The following is an 18,998-nucleotide window of genomic DNA, read 5'->3' on the forward strand; positions in this document are numbered from 1 at the left end:
ACAAATCAAAATAAATTTGTGTGGAAATCAATATTATGCCACACATGCTGTTGATTGAGCTTAACTTGTATTGGACCCAGAAAATTCCTTTAAGAAGCTTATAAAGTTTATAAGAATCAAAATAAATTGATTTAAGTTTAAATTTCTTACCCAATTGGCAAATATTTTTGGCATTTACAAAAATTACACTTAGAAATATTGTCAAAACAAATCTTAACATCGAATGCAATACTGCTTCTGAGAAAATTTATCTTGTTTTAAGGATGGGACAGGACATTGTTTTAAGGATGTTTTAAGGATGGGATAGGACATAAGGACATTTTACTGGAAAAGAAGTCAAAAATACTGATTGAATTTATTTTTGCAGTGCACTGACTTTACTAAAGCCCTGCACAGGGAAGGACAATTTGCACATCTTTCCAAAAGATCTCTAAGAAAAGAAAAGACGTAATCTCCATTAAAAGGCTATGTGCTTCCTTTTGACATCAGAGCCCTTCTCAAGAGAATGTGACTTCAAAGGTTGGCAGGAGGGAATTGACAGACTCAATCACTCCATCCATTTCATCTCAGCCTAGACCACTTTGCAAGGCCATAGACATGGAACAGCCTCTGCTGGTTTCACTTTACACATTATGCGCTTGCTTTAGGCACATGTCAGATGGGTGGCCTTCCAAAACTACCATATCTGATTGGACATCGCCCATATCCGTCTCAAGGGATCTCTTTGTCATTATGATAGCATATCACGCTCTTAAACCTACTAAGGGGACATCAAATATAATAAAATTAACTGCACTGTGCTGTGCAACAGTAGACATAGAGAAACGCTTTCCATGTGTTATTTGCGTACATGAAAGGATTCTGCAAGAGGAAAACATAGGATTAACAGACACAAAAGAGCGAACATAACCTGAAAACCAAAATGCCTCATATCATAAACTTGTGGCATTTTATTTGGCCATGTATACACTGAAAAGTTTTTAAATTGACAACTACATTTAAATGCGGAGTGAATCCATTAAATTACTAATCCACGTGTGTAGAGAATACACAAGTTATTCAAGAAATTGCGATGATGTTTTTGCAACTCATGGGTCTAAACAAGAAACATGGGTTAAACATCAGTTTAACCCATTTTGTGTGAGCTATTTTTGACCAAAATAACATTAGCTACTTTAGACATATTAGGCTATGTTCACAAAGGCAGAATAAAAAATCTGACTAAAAATCAGTATAGGTTTTTATAGTCTAACTATGAACAGGACAAAAACTTTTTTAAGAGCCTGCTTTTTAAAAGCCTGATCCAAACCATATTTGTAGATTGTTTGAAATCCGATTAAAATCAAATTTTTGCTAATGAGTCTCAGTCAGAACAGTAAGATCGGATTTCATGTGTTTTTTAAAAAAAAAAAATTATCTTGTGTGGTACGGGATGTTACGACAGGTTTTGCGATGAGAAGACATACACTGAGATCCAAACGGCATAAATGATGCCTTCAAGGGGCACTACGGATGGGAAAATGATAATGATGGCTATGCAATAGGATCATTACATACATCTTTTCAATAAAAATTACTTCAAAAGTGTGTTAAATATGACCATTTTACTACGCCTTTATGCCCTCCGAAACTGTCACAGTTGAAGCTAAAGTCTTAGGGAAACAGGGCAGAGGGATAACTTCTGAATGGAATGCACCCATATGTCAAATATGAATGTTACAGGACAGCCAAAGCAGTGCAAACCTCTTTTACAGTGACTTTTCCTACCCAAAGAGATTTGCTAAGGCGCGGTAACGCATACTGGTTGCAAGCCACCAGAACACAATAAGGTATTGAATGTTTCACCCAAATACGGGATGCTTTACATGTTGTGCACTTTAATACATGACGGCAATCCCCTTTTAACCGTCTCGCTGTACGACCATTTCAGTATTCTTCAATATGGGCTATTTTACTCCCCACTAAAATACAGGACACTGTAACGTCGCAATTTTGGCCATATTCCATTGCATCACAGCTTAAACGGGACAGTTGTCAACCCTAGCAGCATCAAACATTGAATATGCTCCCAGGAAACACACAAACTGATAAAATGTATAGAATTAATGCACTGTAAGTCACTTTGGATAGAAGCATCTGCCAAATGCATAAATGTAAATATGCCACCTCTCCTATTTTTTAAGCCATTATCTGTGATGAATGTGTTGATATTTTGGATACTGGCCTCATGAAAACAATCCATTGCTAAACTCTCACACATGGTGAATATATACAAGTTTGCTAGTTACAATGACTGCTAATGTGGATGTGCTAGAAAAAGCGACTCCAATCTGAACAGAAAAAAATCATTTTACCACATATAACTTGCTGTTTGAACAGTCTAAAAACAAAATCTGATCTTTCAGTCTGAAGAAAGCCTTTATGTCCAGCAAATCTAATAAACACACCATCGAACAGAGGTGCAGTGTTTTGTTAATTTTAAAAAGCATGCTCATTCTGGACCGTAATGTATGGGTTACCCCAAGACCACAGGGATTTAGGGAACAACTATGATGAAGGATAGATCTCAAATTTTTTGCTTGCAGAATGCAGTTGTCACGCCTGTAAATATCTGAACTCTTGTGCATACAAAATGGGATTAAGCACACAGGAGGGGAGTAGTGTTGCACAGTATACCGATGCCATGATACTACCGTGTTACTTAAGTTTCAAAATACCAGTGGTACTAAAGCATTTTTCAAATGGTAGTGCCATATTTATGGCAATACAGTAATTAAATTTAAATTTGTACGGTAGTAATATTCCCAGAGAGTGGTATTCGGCTGAACTCTGTTGTGGAACGACTTTGGCAGCTCAGACTCTGCCTCACCACGGTATTGTTCAAACAAGACACAAGACAGAGTGCAACAGGATGAAATAGAATGTGGGGATGTCAAGAGTGTCAACTGGATTTAGCTGCAATGTGTATTTGGCCACCTTGTAAAATATTTTGATCCTCTATTAGCTACGGCACAAATGTGTGCAACCCAGTTACTCACCACAGAAGTCAGAGCCATCTGAAAGCTATAGATCCGTGCCAGACCAAAATCAGCCAGTTTGATCTGTCCTCCACTGGTGACTAGAATGTTTTGAGGCTTGAGATCTCGATGAACCACACGGTGAGAGTGGAGGAAATCCAGACCCTGCAGCAGCTGGTACATCATATCCTGCCAAGACAAGACCAGAAGACCTTAGCCATTCCAAATACATAAGCCCAAAATACATTTAATAACTCAAAGTGAACAAAACAGATTCAATAGTATTGATATCAAGACGACCGATTACGAAAAACTATGGGTAACAGCTAACATACAGTATATTTGCATGGTTGACCAGTAATTAGAGATCCAGTTGCTTGGGCAGGGGGGAAAAAAAATGAGCCTGTCCCTTTAAAGCTGAAGCAGGACAGATGTTGATAACCAACATGACGGCAGAGCAGGAAAGATATGTTGCTGTAAGGCACCATTCCTGTAGACCTCCACTTCCCTGCAGCTGTCCCAGGATCACGGCTAATTGTGAATCGACTTGTTCAGTGTACAGGCCAAGATCAAATCGGCACATGATTCTTCTACTGCAATTCAAAAAAGAAAAAGGAGAGGATGAAAAAAAAAAAAAAGAGGACAGCAGAGAATGGCCAAAATAACATCTCCTTTGGTAGAAACTATACAGATACAAAAGAGAATGACCGCAGCTGTGCTGGGATCTAGGGATGGGAATCAGTAGGAACCTGGAAATACAATATTATATTGGCATATTAGTTTTGAATTTATTATTTTGTGAATCATTATTTTTGGTGTATTGTGATTCAATATTGTAATACATTGTGACCATTTACTCAATTGTTTCTCATTCATCTTTACTGTACTTTGAGCAACAAGTGCCAACCTTTCTGCTTTACATCTTTGTAAAGCCATAGAAGAGGCATAGAGCATAGGCACATCAGTGTCAGTTAAAATAAAAAAAAATGAATAGCGTACTTTGGTTTCATGAGGTTTGCAATTACTCAAAATCCCTTGCAACCAGGCTGTACGGAGGATTTGTACAGACATCCTTACAAATGAACAGTTGTAGACTATTCATCCAAAATGCTAACTCAGAACAAGCATGTTTCATGTAAGCATTTTGCTCACACACTTGCTCTTAATGGTGGTCCATCACTTTTAATCCCAACAATATCAATGTGAACAATGCAACTACAAATATTGATTCTAGATGTTAGAATATTAATACGGTATTGTTATGTAAAATGTCGCAATTCTCTAAAATATTGATCCCAACCCCCCCAAAAAAGGGGGCTGACACAAACATGCGGCGATAAAATTAAGTTAAAAGTGAGAAGCATTTGCTCCCAGTTGCTGGTTGACTCGTTCCAAAGCAGAGGTATCAAGCGGTAGCAGCCTACCCCTGAGAAACCTGCTGCCAAGGCCTCACAAGTGACATGGATCTGAGCCCAAAGCAATGTTCATTCCCCAACCAGCTGGTGAGTGATTAAACCACTTACAATGGGGCACACACTCAAGCAGAAATCTGCAAATGGCACAAGTCAGACCAGGCGAGGGAAAGGGGATGGAGGTCCTCACAATATGCCCACTAGAGGCCCACACTAGGGAACGCGTGTATTTTAGATGAGGCCCTTTTGCCTGGTAGCCAGCATAAACAAGGGCCCTTTCTGAATGCCATTCCAGCAATGACCTCCCAGATATACAGGCCAGCCGTGGAACAAGCAGTTATTCTGGGAGCTCATAAAATGGCATCACCCCCTACCAGTTCCACTGTCTTGGTGTAATGTGGCCCACGGTTGGCACACTTTTTCTCAAGTGAAAAGAAAAAGGCACACAACCAGCCAAGTGTGACCTACGGGTAATTTTTTTTTTACCCTTAGGTTTTTAACTTTTTCTAAGGGTAATCACACATAAGTCACCCCCTCCTCCCTTACTCCAAACACATATTAGGTACCTTTTGTACATGTGTTATGTATATAATTATCAGGGCCAAACAGAGTCTGCATAGACTTCTGCACTGACTGTGGGGGGAAAAAATATTTGGAATAGATTTAAGTATAGCAAAACAGAGCTGAGAGAACTATGATATCAATGATATTTGAAACCCTCATTAAATATGCAAGGAACAAGGTGCATGTAGAATTTTTGTGAATACAGGACATTTGAATTCTGAGGAATTCTTTGAAATTCCGCAGAATTCTGCGGTTGCAGATTCCATTCACACCTACAGATTATTAATGGCTGTTTTTTAGAGGGTCATTATGCTTGAACTGCTTCAGTTTACTCTACAAAGAATTTTAGTTCAGTGGAAATCAACCTTGATATACTGGTCACACAATCTTTAATCTAAATCTCTAAACCCGACATGTGGAATCTGGATTAATTTTAAGAGACGCTTTGTTGTAACATGCTATTCGTACAACAGGAATACCATAATTTACAATCAAAACATTAATGCCTCAAATTAAACCAATAATACCAGCCAGAAATAACCAGGCTTCGCTGAGAGACATTCAGGCTTTAAATAAAGGAAAGATTTGATAGCACCTGTCCTAAAGTACCTCTTCTCGGAAAAGGAGGAAATAAAGCAGAGGAAAGAGTGTAAGAAAAAAAGCTCCCTAAAAACAGCAGTCAAATCCGAGCTTCCAGAAGGCACCCCCCTTTCTCATGCTAATTCATGAGAGGCAGCCATATTGTTTATTGTACCCAAGCACAATGCAGGACATCTGCCAGTTAGCGTTAGTGTAATTCTTTCCCCATGCTTCATTAGGCTCTCCTTTATGGACCAGAAGGGCAGGAGAGCCTAGCCGCACTCCCCAACACAGGGCCAGCCGCTTGATCTCCTTCCAGCTCATTTGATTCCCGGGGCCTCTCTCATCAATTAGCATGCGGTGGGTCTGAAATGGGGCAGGAGTGGGCAGTTTGGGGGCTGGAATGGGGTGGAGGCTGGGACTTCTGCAATCTGGTGTCCTTAGGATGGTGGTGAATGAGCTATTTGGGCATCTTTGGGAGGACCGCACAGAATCCACAATCTACATCTATTGTCTGTTATCTGGTTTCCCAAAGGGAATCGCAGTCTGTGTGGCCTGACAAAATGAAGACTCACTAATGCATATTCAAGTGTCCTTTGGTTGCACATACGGAAATATTCTAACTCTAAAAGCCTCTATCGTGTATTGAATAAATAAATTATAAATGGCTATCAAAGTTGAAGTGTGTTATTTCTGTGCCTCTAACGTCACCAAACAGATTTTCAAATTCCAGAAAACTCATCCGTCCTCCATTGGTTGAACAAACAGATTATCCACAACCAAACTGGTTGAGTTGCATTGCTGTGTCCAGCTTAACGGGCCTTTCAAACAAACGGTTCGTTTTAATAGCACAACAGAGCCACAGTGGCTTACTTATGGTTGACTCTGCATTTTAAGATATTTAACATCAAAACAATTACACACGTCAGCTTTAAATATATATTCTTTAATCTTTGTGTGTCATCCATTTTTGTTCATTTGTGACCTGATCCCAATAATCTGTCCATTGTTGACCTGATCATAATGATAAAGAAAATAACATTTCACTTTTCTTTTATTTATGACTCAAAATTGTCTGATTAGGTCAAAGAAGCAGTCACTGGTGTGAATGCACAGACACCACATATTAAATCTAAAATGGAAACCAAAGACTCAAACCTCTCTATACAAAATCCTTACTAATTTTTAAAAGTAAAAAAGTGACACCTAAAAGTATATTTATTTGCCACCATTTCCATTTCTCTTTAAGAAAAATCAAATTAGCCATTTTATTTTTAACTCCACAGATGGTGTCTGATTAGGTCAGTTACTGAGATGAATGCAGAGAAACCACTTATTTATCTCTAACATGCAAACCAAAGACTCCAACCAAGACTGCGTTTTGTTCAAAAGTCCCTATTGATATACAATCCATATTGATCCCCCAAGGTGTCACTTTTTTAACTTTTGAAAACCTTTCTTAGCTGCTGTTTCCATTTCAACTTGGCACAACTGACAAAGAGAGAGATATAATTCTTCACAACACTCAATGTAAGATATCCTAGGGGGAGAGGTAGCAAAATATGATGAATGGATTTGTAAGACTAGCATGTGGTAAATAATCAAAATAGATTACCTGGAGAGTAGATAATCAGGACAAAAAAAATCTAACCTTTCCGCTCAAACCTTTTCAGACAGACGTCAGACTGCAGGATTATTTCTAGACTAATGAAAATGATATCTGGACTGAATGACATTAACCCTCAAGGAACAAAAGCCTTTGCAGTTCACAGGTTTATCCTGTACAGGCAAGCCACTGAGAGGGAAGCCACTACACAGACATACACACTTACACAAACCCATTGCATGCGGGCGCACACGCACACACTGAAACAACATTCTTTTGGCCAATCTTTGGTGAAAGCCAAAACTGAATGAAAATAGAGGCACACAAGCACCATAACCTTTAATTAGAAGCCCATCCACCACATGCACTGCCCATCAAAAGGACAAGACTCTGTGATCTGAGGGAGTTCTATCCTTCATCTGGCTGCTTAGAAGGCCAAACCACTCATTTTTTGCTCATGGGCCTTAAAGTACAAATAAAATCTTGCTTTATTTATATCTTTTTAAACAGTTGTTTGAAAGGAACTGGAGCATAGAAATACAATATTTGGATAGATGCTCATTTAAAAGCACAAAATATAACATTTATTTTTCAAATGTTAATTAATGCAAGTTTTGATTTTTAAAGGTTGCACTTGGTTTGTAATGGGTTTTCTTTTATTTAATTGCATTTCAAACCCATTTTAGTTCCATTATCTGGCCTATTTCCAAGTGAATTAGCATATTTTATTAGAAAAATTTAGGGTAGGACTTGGGTTTTATCAATCATAAATTGACTGCATACTGAAACGTGGGCAATACATACAAGTTATTACACTTTGATACATTTTGCGGTCATATCTAATATGTACTGTACATATACTGTACATTCCTTATCTAAATGCATGAGGTTATAGTTTCTTTAAATAATCAAAATTGCTGGGGGCCTGGGTAGCTCAGTCAACTCACGCTGACTACCACACCTGGAGTCGCAAGTTCGAATCCAGGGCGTGCTGAGTGAATCCAGTCAGGCTTCTTAAGCAACCAATTGGCAATGTTGCTAGAGTGGGTAGAGTCACATTGAGTTAACCTCCTCGTGGTCGCTATAATGTGGTTCTCGTTCTCGGTGGGGTGTGTGGTGAGTTGTGCGTGGATGCTGCGGAGAATAGAGTGGGCCTCCACACGCACTACGTCTCCGTGGTAATACACTCAACAAGCCACGTTATAAAATGCTTGGATTGATGCTCTCAGACGCAGAGACAACAGAGATTCGTCCTACGCCACCCAGACTGAGGCGAGTCACTACGCCACCACGATGACCTAGAGTGCATTGGGAATTGGGCATGCCAAATTGAGGAGGAAATCCCCCCAAAAAATTTAATTGCTGGTAAATACTGAGATGAATGTAGTGGTATGAAGATACCTTTATAGTTTCAGGTGGCACTCCTGGATCAGGTGCTTTCTCCAAGTATGTGGTTAAATCTTGGTCCACATGTTCAAAGACCAAAGTTAGTTTGGTTTCCCGGTCAGACCTGGAAACTGTGCATACGTCAAACAATCTAGATGAAAGAAAGGCATAATCAGTAAATTCAGTTGAACCCCTCAACTTCTTGACTAGTAAACTTTAACCATTCTAAGAGTGGGATGTTTCTTTCCATGATCTTTACTTGTTTGACCCAAAACACATTTTACTCTTCTGATAATTTAACACTGATGTACCAAACATTTCTACATTAATATATGAAAGATGTTTGACTCTTAGGTAGACCCTCCTCAACAACATAAATAATCAATTTAAAGTTATACTTTGATGCCATACTTGAACCTTTTTGTATCATCTGGACCCAAGTAACCTGCACGAAAGAGTTTAACAAAACCTACCTTCTAAACAAAGTCAAGTTAGAGCCACTGCCCCAGCACCAATGAGATAAAGGCATGATGTTCCATGAAAACTGAAGATCTCTCATTATAACAACAACTGAATGTTCGAGGGCCAAAGCCCACTGTTTACTACCCATTCTGCAAGGACAAAGATGCATAACACATAAGCATGTGTGCTTTTTATTCCATCACAAGATAAGATAAAAGGGGAGGAGCTGTCTAATTGTTAGATGTCTCTTGCAAAGATAATGAATTATCCTTGATGTTCAGTTGAAGTCAAAGAGAGGTATCCCTAATCTATGATGATCATCTTTCATAGTAGTGTTATCTGATCCCATGACATCATAAACAATTTCTCCAGGAAGAGCTTCCCCTGTAATCCAGATTGTACTTCCACAATGAAGCCTCTTAACAAACAAAACATATGGCATGAATAATATACTCATTTTTAGAGGTTGAGAGGTTGCTGGCCCATTTGGATTCTCAGGCCCCATGTCCCTTAACAGCACTGCACTGAGACTCCATTTAGTGTTCCATTCAGAGCTATTTACTTTTCTGCCTTTTTTTCTATGAAAATATCTCTTCTGCAGATAAAATCCCAGATATATGCACTCACAAACATATAGTCAAACAATAGTGATGCAATTCCGTTTGCATTTATGGACAAATTATGAAACCATTTGCAATTGCAATCCAGGCCTTGTCTGGACTAGTCATGAAAAAATTAAGTGTACGTGTTCTTCAGCTTTTTAGTGCACAGTGCTCCATTTCCCACACTGCAAATGGCAAGGTTAGGCCTTGAGCAAGGCCAGCCATTGACGCGAGTCCTGTCATCAATTGAATGAACAAGCTAAGCTCTTAAAACTGAGCCATCAATCCATTAGCTGCAAGAACGAAAATGATCTAACAAGATTCTCCACCTACCCAGGGGAGTCATTTTAACATAAGTTACCAAGCTAAAAATATCAACTGACATTGTACAAACAATACAAGATGACCTTGATGGTAGACACTAACGCTGCAAACAATTATTATTTTGATAATCGATTAATCTAACTATTGTTATCCAGTGTTTGTGTCTTGTTTTCCATTTAAAATTGTCTAAAAATCCATGAAACAAGATACATTTACTTGAGAAGCAACATATAAGATATTTAGATTGCTTTAAGAGAATGAATCTCAAATATAAGTGTATTTTTTCACTTGGTTATACTTCTGCGACTGCAGTAAAGACATAGAAGCACTGCTGACTGCACAGAGAAATGCCAGTTTCGTAATTTCTTATTTACATGACCTGCTTCCATATTATTTGAACTTTAATAAAGCTATAATGCATTAAATATAACTGTATTAAAAGATGTAACTCTGGGGTGTTTCCTTTAAAGACACTCGACAGGCAGTTTTGCTTCAGTGCAGTGGCAGATCTGGCTCCACGTATTCCACAACGAGAGTGCTTCTGTATTTAGTTATTTTTTATTTTTGCATTGTATTAATTCCCTCATACTTTGCGAGCTACATCACCTGAATCTGTTTGGAAGTTTTAGAGTGCATCTGAGACTGTGAGCCTGTGTTTTCTTCCTCTCCTTAGTTAGGCGCGAGCAGCCATCCTCCTCTCACGCACCATCATTAGTTTCATATGATCTCATGTTACGTTAAATGAGATCAAACAACTATTCAACAACAAAAAATTGTATCAACATTTTTTTATTGTTGATGTTGTTGATAATCGTTTCAGCCCTAATAGACACAGACAATGAGGAATTTAAATGCACCTATTTAGCTGAAAAGACGACCAACTATTCTGATATTTGCACATCAATGGTTTCACATCTGTAAATAAAGGTCAACAATCATTCTTGTTTCAGTTGACCCCAGAAGGTGAATTGTCAGAGAGGTGCATGAGTCAATGGCACCATTTGCATTTGACAATCTAATTATCAACACAATGAGACCCGCATGGCTGTTCCTTGGAGACATACTCATCTTCAATGCAAAAAGAGAAGACACTAACATGGTTAACTAGATAATCTTATAAAATGAATATTCCGGGTTCAATACAAGTTAAGCTCTATAGACAGCATTTGTGGTATGATGTTGATTACCACAAAAATAATTTAGACATCCTTTTTATATATATATATATATAAAAAAAAAAAGATGTAATCAACTGAGCAAATCTTTAAATGAAAATCGAAAGCATTTGTGATACAATACTGATTATCACAAAAATGTGTGTCAGCTTGCCCCTCCTATTCCTTTAAAGCCAAAATCTTGGTTCCAGTGAGGCACTTACAATGGAAGTGAATGGGCCAATCCATAAATGTTAAAATACTCACTGTTTCAAAAGTAAAACCACAAGACATAAACAATATGTGAGTTAACATGATTTTAGTGTGATTAAAATTGCTTACTAACCTTTTCTGTGTATAGTTATAGCCCATTATGATGATATGTCAAACTCTAAAACGTCAGTAAAAAAGACAATTGTAACAACTTTACATCTCAAATAATATGCGTTTTAACAGAAGAATTATTGTAAGTGCTTTTTTAAAACTATAAGTTTCACATTTCTGCCTTTAAACACCTTTCTGCTTTTAAGTGCCTTTAAGATTTTTGCTTTAAAGGAAAAGGAGGGGCAAGCTGACACTCATTTTTGTGATAATCAGTATTGTGCCACAAATGCTTTCGATTGAGCTTAACTTCTATTAAACCCAGAATTTTCATTTAAAGAGACGAACAATTCTTATGTTTATGCTTGAAAAAGATTTGGGCTAGCGGTTAACAGTAGGGCTGTCAATCGATTCAAATACATGGTGTGCCGATTAATCGCATTTAATCACATATACAATTATTTGCTGAGAAAGCCCCTCATATAACAATAATTCAATATATAATGATGTAATAATTATACATAGTTATCTTTAAATATAATATATACATTCACCTAAAGGATTATTAGGAACACCATACTAATACTGTGTTTGACCCCCTTTCGCCTTCAGAACTGCCTTAATTCTACGTGGCATTGATTCAACAAGGTGCTGAAAGTATTCTTTAGAAATGTTGGCCCATATTGATAGGATAGCATCTTGCAGTTGATGGAGATTTGTGGGATGCACATCCAGGGCACGAAGCTCCTGTTCCACCACATCCCAAAGATGCTCTATTGGGTTGAGATCTGGTGACTGTGGGGGCCATTTTAGTACAGTGAACTCATTGTCATGTTCAAGAAACCAATTTGAAATGATTCGAGCTTTGTGACATGGTGCATTATCCTGCTGGAAGTAGCCATCAGAGGATGGGTACATGGTGGCCATAAAGGGATGGACATGGTCAGAAACAATGCTCAGGTAGGCCGTGGCATTTAAACGATGCCCAATTGGCACTAAGGGGCCTAAAGTGTGCCAAGAAAACATCCCCCACACCATTACACCACCACCACCAGCCTGCACAGTGGTAACAAGGCATGATGGATCCATGTTCTCATTCTGTTTACGCCAAATTCTGACTCTACCATCTGAATGTCTCAACAGAAATCGAGACTCATCAGACCAGGTAACATTTTTCCAGTCTTCAACTGTCCAATTTTGGTGAGCTCTTGCAAATTGTAGCCTCTTTTTCCTATTTCTAGTGGAGAAGAGTGGTACCCGGTGGGGTCTTCTGCTGTTGTTGCCCATCCGCCTCAAGGTTGTGCGTGTTGTGGCTTCACAAATGCTTTGCTGCATACCTCGGATGTAACGAGTGGTTATTTTAGGCAAAGTTGCTCTTCTATCAGCTTGAATCAGTCGGCCCATTCTCCTCTGACCTCTAGCATCAACAAGGCATTTTCGCCCACAGGACTGCCGCATACTGGATGTTTTTCCCTTTTCACACCATTCTTTGTAAACCCTAGAAATGGTTGTGCATGAAAATCCCAGTAACTGAGCAGATTGTGAAATACTCAGACCGGCCCGTCTGGCACCAACAACCATGCCACGCTCAAAATTGCTTAAATCACCTTTCTTTCCCATTCTGACATTCAGTTTGGAGTTCAGGAGATTGTCTTGACCAGGACCACACCCCTAAATGCATTGAAGCAACTGCCATGTGATTGGTTGATTAGATAATTGCATTAATGAGAAATTGAACAGATATATAAATATATATATATATATATATATATTCCCAACTCAATCCGGGAAGCTAACTCACTCTCCATCTTCAAAAAACGGCTAAATAAACATCTTTTACAAAAGCACTTAACCGGTTGCACTTAAATCTGTTTTGTATACTATTCTGATGATAGTGAAACTTTGTAATATGGCACTTTTCGTACCACTGTCTCCTTAAGATGATTCGCTTATGTTTTCCTCTTCTGTAAGTCGCTTTGGATAAAAGCATCTGCCAAATTAATAAATGTAAATATATATATATATATATATATATATACACATACATATATATACACACATATAAAATATTCAAATAATTTAAATGCATTACATTCTTGTGGCAGAAGAGTTCATCATTGATAAGACAATACAAAAAGCGGCTTTAGAATACAATGTATTGTTTACTACCATATTATTGATCATAAGACAATCATTGGCATACAGTTCACAGCAATACATTTCACAAGTGAATTTGTCAATCAGTTCGAGATTTATTATGAGGGCTTGTTTAAGGACCCCTCAATGTACACCTGCGTCAGACGTGCTTGTATAGCGTCTCGGGTGCATTACGTCATAAACATAAATTTTTAGGTCACTGTGTCAAGTTAAATATAGTTTAATACTTAGAACACATGTTGAGATCCCTTAGTTCGGATTTGTGCTCCATCATGTGTTTGAACGCAAGAGCGTAACGCATGTTTGTGTTGTTCTGCTGCTGAAGGGTTGTTTTGTTCACTGTATAAACTGTGCATTGATCACACAGCTGAAGTTTCACCTTCTTCCCTTTGGAGTAAACTGGTGGTACTACAAGCTTGCATTTCTCAGGAATCTTCCTTATTACGGTCCGGGGGCATTGTGATTAATTGCGTTATTTTTAATCGACAGATATGTTTTTTTCACTAGCCAATGCTGATATTGACATCCAGACATCAAGGGGGCCAACGTAATGCAGATATCCACAAATACATTTCAAATATAGCAAATGAGATGCACAAAATAGCTTAAATGTGTTTGTGACGAGGAGGACGTTGGGGCCAGGCAGTGAGTGCACATGCGCATACATAAACACACACGGCAGCTGTGTGTGGCTCTCTCTCAAACTACCACATCCGGCTCATCTTTATCCCTCTCCTTGGCTGATTAGCACGATTGGGGTCCAGGCGTGCACACTCATGGCCCAGCCCCACCCCCACCCTCCTCCTTGTCATAATGTTGTTTGACATATTTCCTCAAAATTCAATAAAATATTCAAAAAAAAGAAAAGGTATATTATCCATTGTCATCACTGTTTGAGACCTCATCATCTTACTTGTTATGAACATTATTCATTATATCTTCCAAACTGTAACATCTGGTACTAGTACTTAAGACTATTGCAAGTTTATTTTTATTTTTTTATAATTGAACATACTTTCACTTGCATATTGTTACTTTCTTGCACTTCTCATTACCTGGCTGTGCATTTCTCAACTGAGAGGCTTAAATTGTATATGTTTTGCTGATAAATTGTGTTTTGACAACTGTCTGTATTGTGTTTTCATATGCACTAAGAAAAAAAAAATCCATATATATATTATATATACACACACACACACAAGTCTGTACCTTGACTTTGTTGTCCTTTTTTAAGCCACAACTTCGGAGGTGTGCTTGGGGTCATTGTCCAAATGGAAGACCCATTTGCGACCAAGCTTTAACTTCCTGGCTGACGTTTTGAGATGTTGCTTCAATATATCCACATAATTTTCCTTCCTCATGATGCCATCTATTTTGTGAAGTGCAGCAGTCCCTCCTGCAGCAAAGCACTCCCACAACATGATGCTGCCACCCACATGCTTCAAAGTTGGGATGGTGTTCTTCGGCTTGCAAGCCTCATCCTTTTTGCTCCAAACATAACGATGGTCATTATGGCCAAACAGTTCCATTTTTGTTTCATCAGACCAGAGGACATTTCTCCAAAAAGTAAGATATTTGTCCCCATGTGTACTTGCAATCTGTAGTCTGGATTTTTTATGTTATTTCTGGAACAGTGTCTTCTTCGATGCCGAGCAGCCTTTCAGGTAATGTCGATATAGGACTCGTTTTACAGTGGATATAGATACTTGTCTACCCGTTACCTCCTGCATCTTCACAAGGTCCTTTGCTGTTCTGGGATTGATTTGCTGTTTTCACACCAAAATACATTCATCTCTAGGAGGCTGAATGCGTCTCCTTCCTGAGTAGTATGATGGCTGTGTGGTCCCATTGCGTTTATACTTTCATACTATTGTTTGAACAGATGAACGTGGTACCTTCAGGCATTTGGAAATTGCTCCCAGGGAAATACCAGACTTGTGGTCCACAATTTTCTTATTTCTTTTGATTATAACATGATGTCAAGCACAGAGGCACCGAGTTTGAAGGTAGGCCTTAAAATACCTCCAGAGGTACACCTCCTATCAGAAGCTAATTGGTTAAAAGCTTGACATCCTTTTATGGAATTTTCCAAGCTGCTTAAAGGCACAGTTAACTTGATGTATGTAAACTTCTGACCCACTGGAATTGTGATATATATTAAAAGTGAAACAATCTGTCTGTAAACAATTGTTGTAAAAATTACTTGTGTCATGCACAAAGTAGATGTCCTAAAAGACTTGCCAAAACTATAGTTTGCGAATATGAAAAACGAGTTATATGAGTGATTAAAAAAACAAGTTTTTATGACTTCAACAAGTGTAAGTACAATTCTGACTTGAACTGTATATATACCTAGTGAATAAAGTTCTACGGTAGATTTTGAATATGACAAAATGGTAAGAATAACACTACTCTTAAAAGGTGCACTCAGTAATTTTTTACCTCATTGAAAAAGGTTATGGCTACACTGAAAAAATGTATAGTAATTTTAAAACATATGTATAAAATAAAAGACTCCAGTCACAAAACTAACCTTATAAAAGAAGTTTAATTAAACATGGACAGGGTCCCCTTATGGGGGCTGCCATGTTGGGATCATATGACCACCCGAATTCTACTCGCTTAAAGGTGTTGTAAGCGATTGTAGCATGGAGCAGGGCGGGGCCAGGTAGAATGATGGACCCCTGACCATCCCTTCTCCACGCTACAGCGATTTTTCATGGAAAGGGACAGAAAATTTTCCTACTCCCTGAGAGATATGAAACAAGTGTTGTAAGATATCTCACCTGTCTCTGTGTCAGCTCTAGACTCTGTAAATAGCAAACAAAAATGTGTCCGTGAACCACGGACAAGCTTTTGACCTGTCAATCATTTAGCATATTCTCATAGAGTTGTAGTTGCAGCTAATTTTAGAGACTTTTTAAAGCCATGTTGTTCATAACAGTTTTCAGACGGTGCTATTTTGTGTCTTTTGTTTTTAACAACCGTTTCTGCATGATGTTGGTATCAAAAAAGCTCATTTGGTATCTTTGGAGTGCAGGGTTTATGAAAGGGAAGGGGGGAGCTAACCTAATGGCTCAGTCTTGTGTAAACAGAATGGCTAAAACCGCTTACAACCCCTTTAATCTCAGTAGCTGCCCTGATATCGGACACTTTCACACTTGGATTAAAATAATCTGTAAATAGTGAGTTTCTACAATGATATGGATACTGAAAGCTATGGTTTGAATAATGTAGCACCCATGGCCCTAGGTGTCAGTAAGTCCAATACAACAAAAAAAAAAATTACTGAGTGCACCTTTAATTGGCCAAGTGGGCATGATAGAGATGCAGATTATCACAAAATGGCCAAATACTGGCTGACTAATTGACATAGCCAATATATTGTCTATGACTAATTAGGGCTGATCTTCTTTCAGCAATTCACATTTTATTAGCGCAGTCTTGTATATTTAATTACGAGCACCTCACACTTGAGCTATTTCAATATATGAGAACTGAGTGGGCCTAATGCTACGTAATGAATGCAAATCTGACTAATACATGCATACTACAGTTATCTTCAGTTAGAATATGTGCCTCAAAAGTTTGTAGGGGATCTCCCTTTAACAAGGTTTTATGAGCGCAACATGCTTTTACAGGAAGTAGATACAACATGAGGAAGCATGTGAAGTTGTCAACCATAAACTAACCAACCCACATATTATGAGTGTGTATGAACAGTATAAATCCTTGCTCATGCATCCTTTATTAGCAAGACCACCATTCCCCCTTTATTACCTGACCACATTGGGATGTTCAAACGACTCCAACTGCCTCAGTACCGCCACCTCGCGGATGGTAGACAGGGGCATTCCCTCTTCTTCGGTCTGCACGCGAACTCTCTTCAGCGCTACAAATCGGCCCCCGTTCTTCAAATCCCGTGCTTTGTACACCTTTCCGTACGCACCTTCGCCGATCTCAGCCACCGGCTCATATTGTTGGGTCAAGCTCTCTTTGTCCATTTTTCTCTCTCACGGCGATGTACTGCGGGGAATCCCGAAACGTGACAAGCGCGCGGATATTTCACAAAGGCATTATTGGGAGAGCGGCGCTGGCACGTGCACTGCCTGTTGAGCGCGAGCACAAAAGGAAGTAGAGGTAAACACAAATGTGATCAGAGTTAAATCAAAACTTGTCTACAAATTATAGTGATATTGTCTACACCATAATCACAACCTATACAATCGCAAGAGTCTAACTTTTGCCGACCTTATAACCATATATAAAGTAAACAGCAGTTAATATATCAACATCTGGAATCCTAAGCAATAAAGCATAATTACTTGTTAACGTTCGAGTCAACACATGCAGGTACGTCTGGTGTTGCTCGTTTCCAAGTAGTAAACGATTGTGTTAGGGCCAAATTCTGAATCTAACATACACATATTGTTTATGTGTAATATATATATATATATATATATATATATATATATATATATATAAATACATGTATGAAAACGCAAAAAAAAAAATGAGTATGTAATTACGTATTCTCATGACAAGATTGTCCATTCTCTTCTATGTACCAGACGAGCACGTGGCTGTCTACTGATTTCATTGTTTAACTCGGTATATCAATAATCGCTGTAACTAAATTACTTTAGCAGCATGCATTTGTTTGCAGAAATCAAAGTGATTCACTTACGCGGCGTTATCTAAACAATACTCATGTATATTACTATAATAAAAATTTATCCAATAGGCATGTAAAGCCACATTTTCAAACATACAAATTATAAAAGTAGACAAGTTTTGTCAGTATAGTTACCCAGTTTATTATATTCTGCCTGGAGAGTTGCGTCATTCATAAAGTTGCAGAAAGCGGCGCTCACTTTCCCAGCGTCTCCATAGACATCACAGCTCTCGCAGTGTCCTTGCAATGGGCCACACAGGTAGTCGGATGGTGCACGGTTTAACCCCCATCTTCCAGCGGTACCACTCAACGGGCAAAACAAGTGAAAGGGGTCGTCTGATCACTCTCTCAAGAAAGCCTAGTGAATCAAATGTGGCGGATTTTCATCGATCCGCTACAAACGTCCTTCCCCCTTTATGTTTTTCCCATCTATGCAAGAATATGCAGTGCTTGTGTGTGTGCTCGGTCGTCTCCTCGCTTTCCCACGCTGGCTGAATGTGCTTTGACCCCCTTCAGAGCAGTTTGACACAGAGCAGGAGCGTTTCCGCATTCTTCGCCGACTACAAAGACTCACCGCCTCCTCTTGCTTTCTCACTGCCTGCTCGCTTCTTTACCATTCACACCGCTTTTTGTTTTTGTCTCGGTGTCAAAACGGGATCACCGCAGGGGGAAAGATGTGGAAAGCAGAGAGGTTATTAGATGCATTAGCCTATCCATGGAAAACGTTTTTTATAAATAC

The 18,998-nt window shown here is 38.7% G+C and overlaps 1 protein-coding gene across 1 annotated transcript in view; it reads right to left on the minus strand.

Moving 5' to 3' along the window:
• LOC127619753 (cyclin-dependent kinase 6-like) overlaps positions 1 to 18,761 on the minus strand; it is a 52,516-nt gene extending 33,755 nt beyond the window's left edge. The window contains exons 1-4 of the mRNA XM_052092733.1: positions 18,395 to 18,761; positions 17,365 to 17,693; positions 8,580 to 8,715; positions 3,039 to 3,206 (exon numbers count right to left, since the gene is read on the minus strand). Coding sequence (XP_051948693.1) covers positions 3,039 to 3,206; positions 8,580 to 8,715; positions 17,365 to 17,588 — 528 coding nt within the window. The 5' untranslated portion in view covers positions 17,589 to 17,693; positions 18,395 to 18,761. The remainder of the gene's footprint in view (positions 1 to 3,038; positions 3,207 to 8,579; positions 8,716 to 17,364; positions 17,694 to 18,394) is intronic.
• Between the last annotated feature and the right edge of the window lie 237 nt (positions 18,762 to 18,998).

The sequence above is a fragment of the Xyrauchen texanus genome, chromosome 26 (assembly GCF_025860055.1).
Source record: "Xyrauchen texanus isolate HMW12.3.18 chromosome 26, RBS_HiC_50CHRs, whole genome shotgun sequence".
In the NCBI taxonomy this organism is placed as follows: Eukaryota; Metazoa; Chordata; class Actinopteri; order Cypriniformes; family Catostomidae; genus Xyrauchen; species Xyrauchen texanus.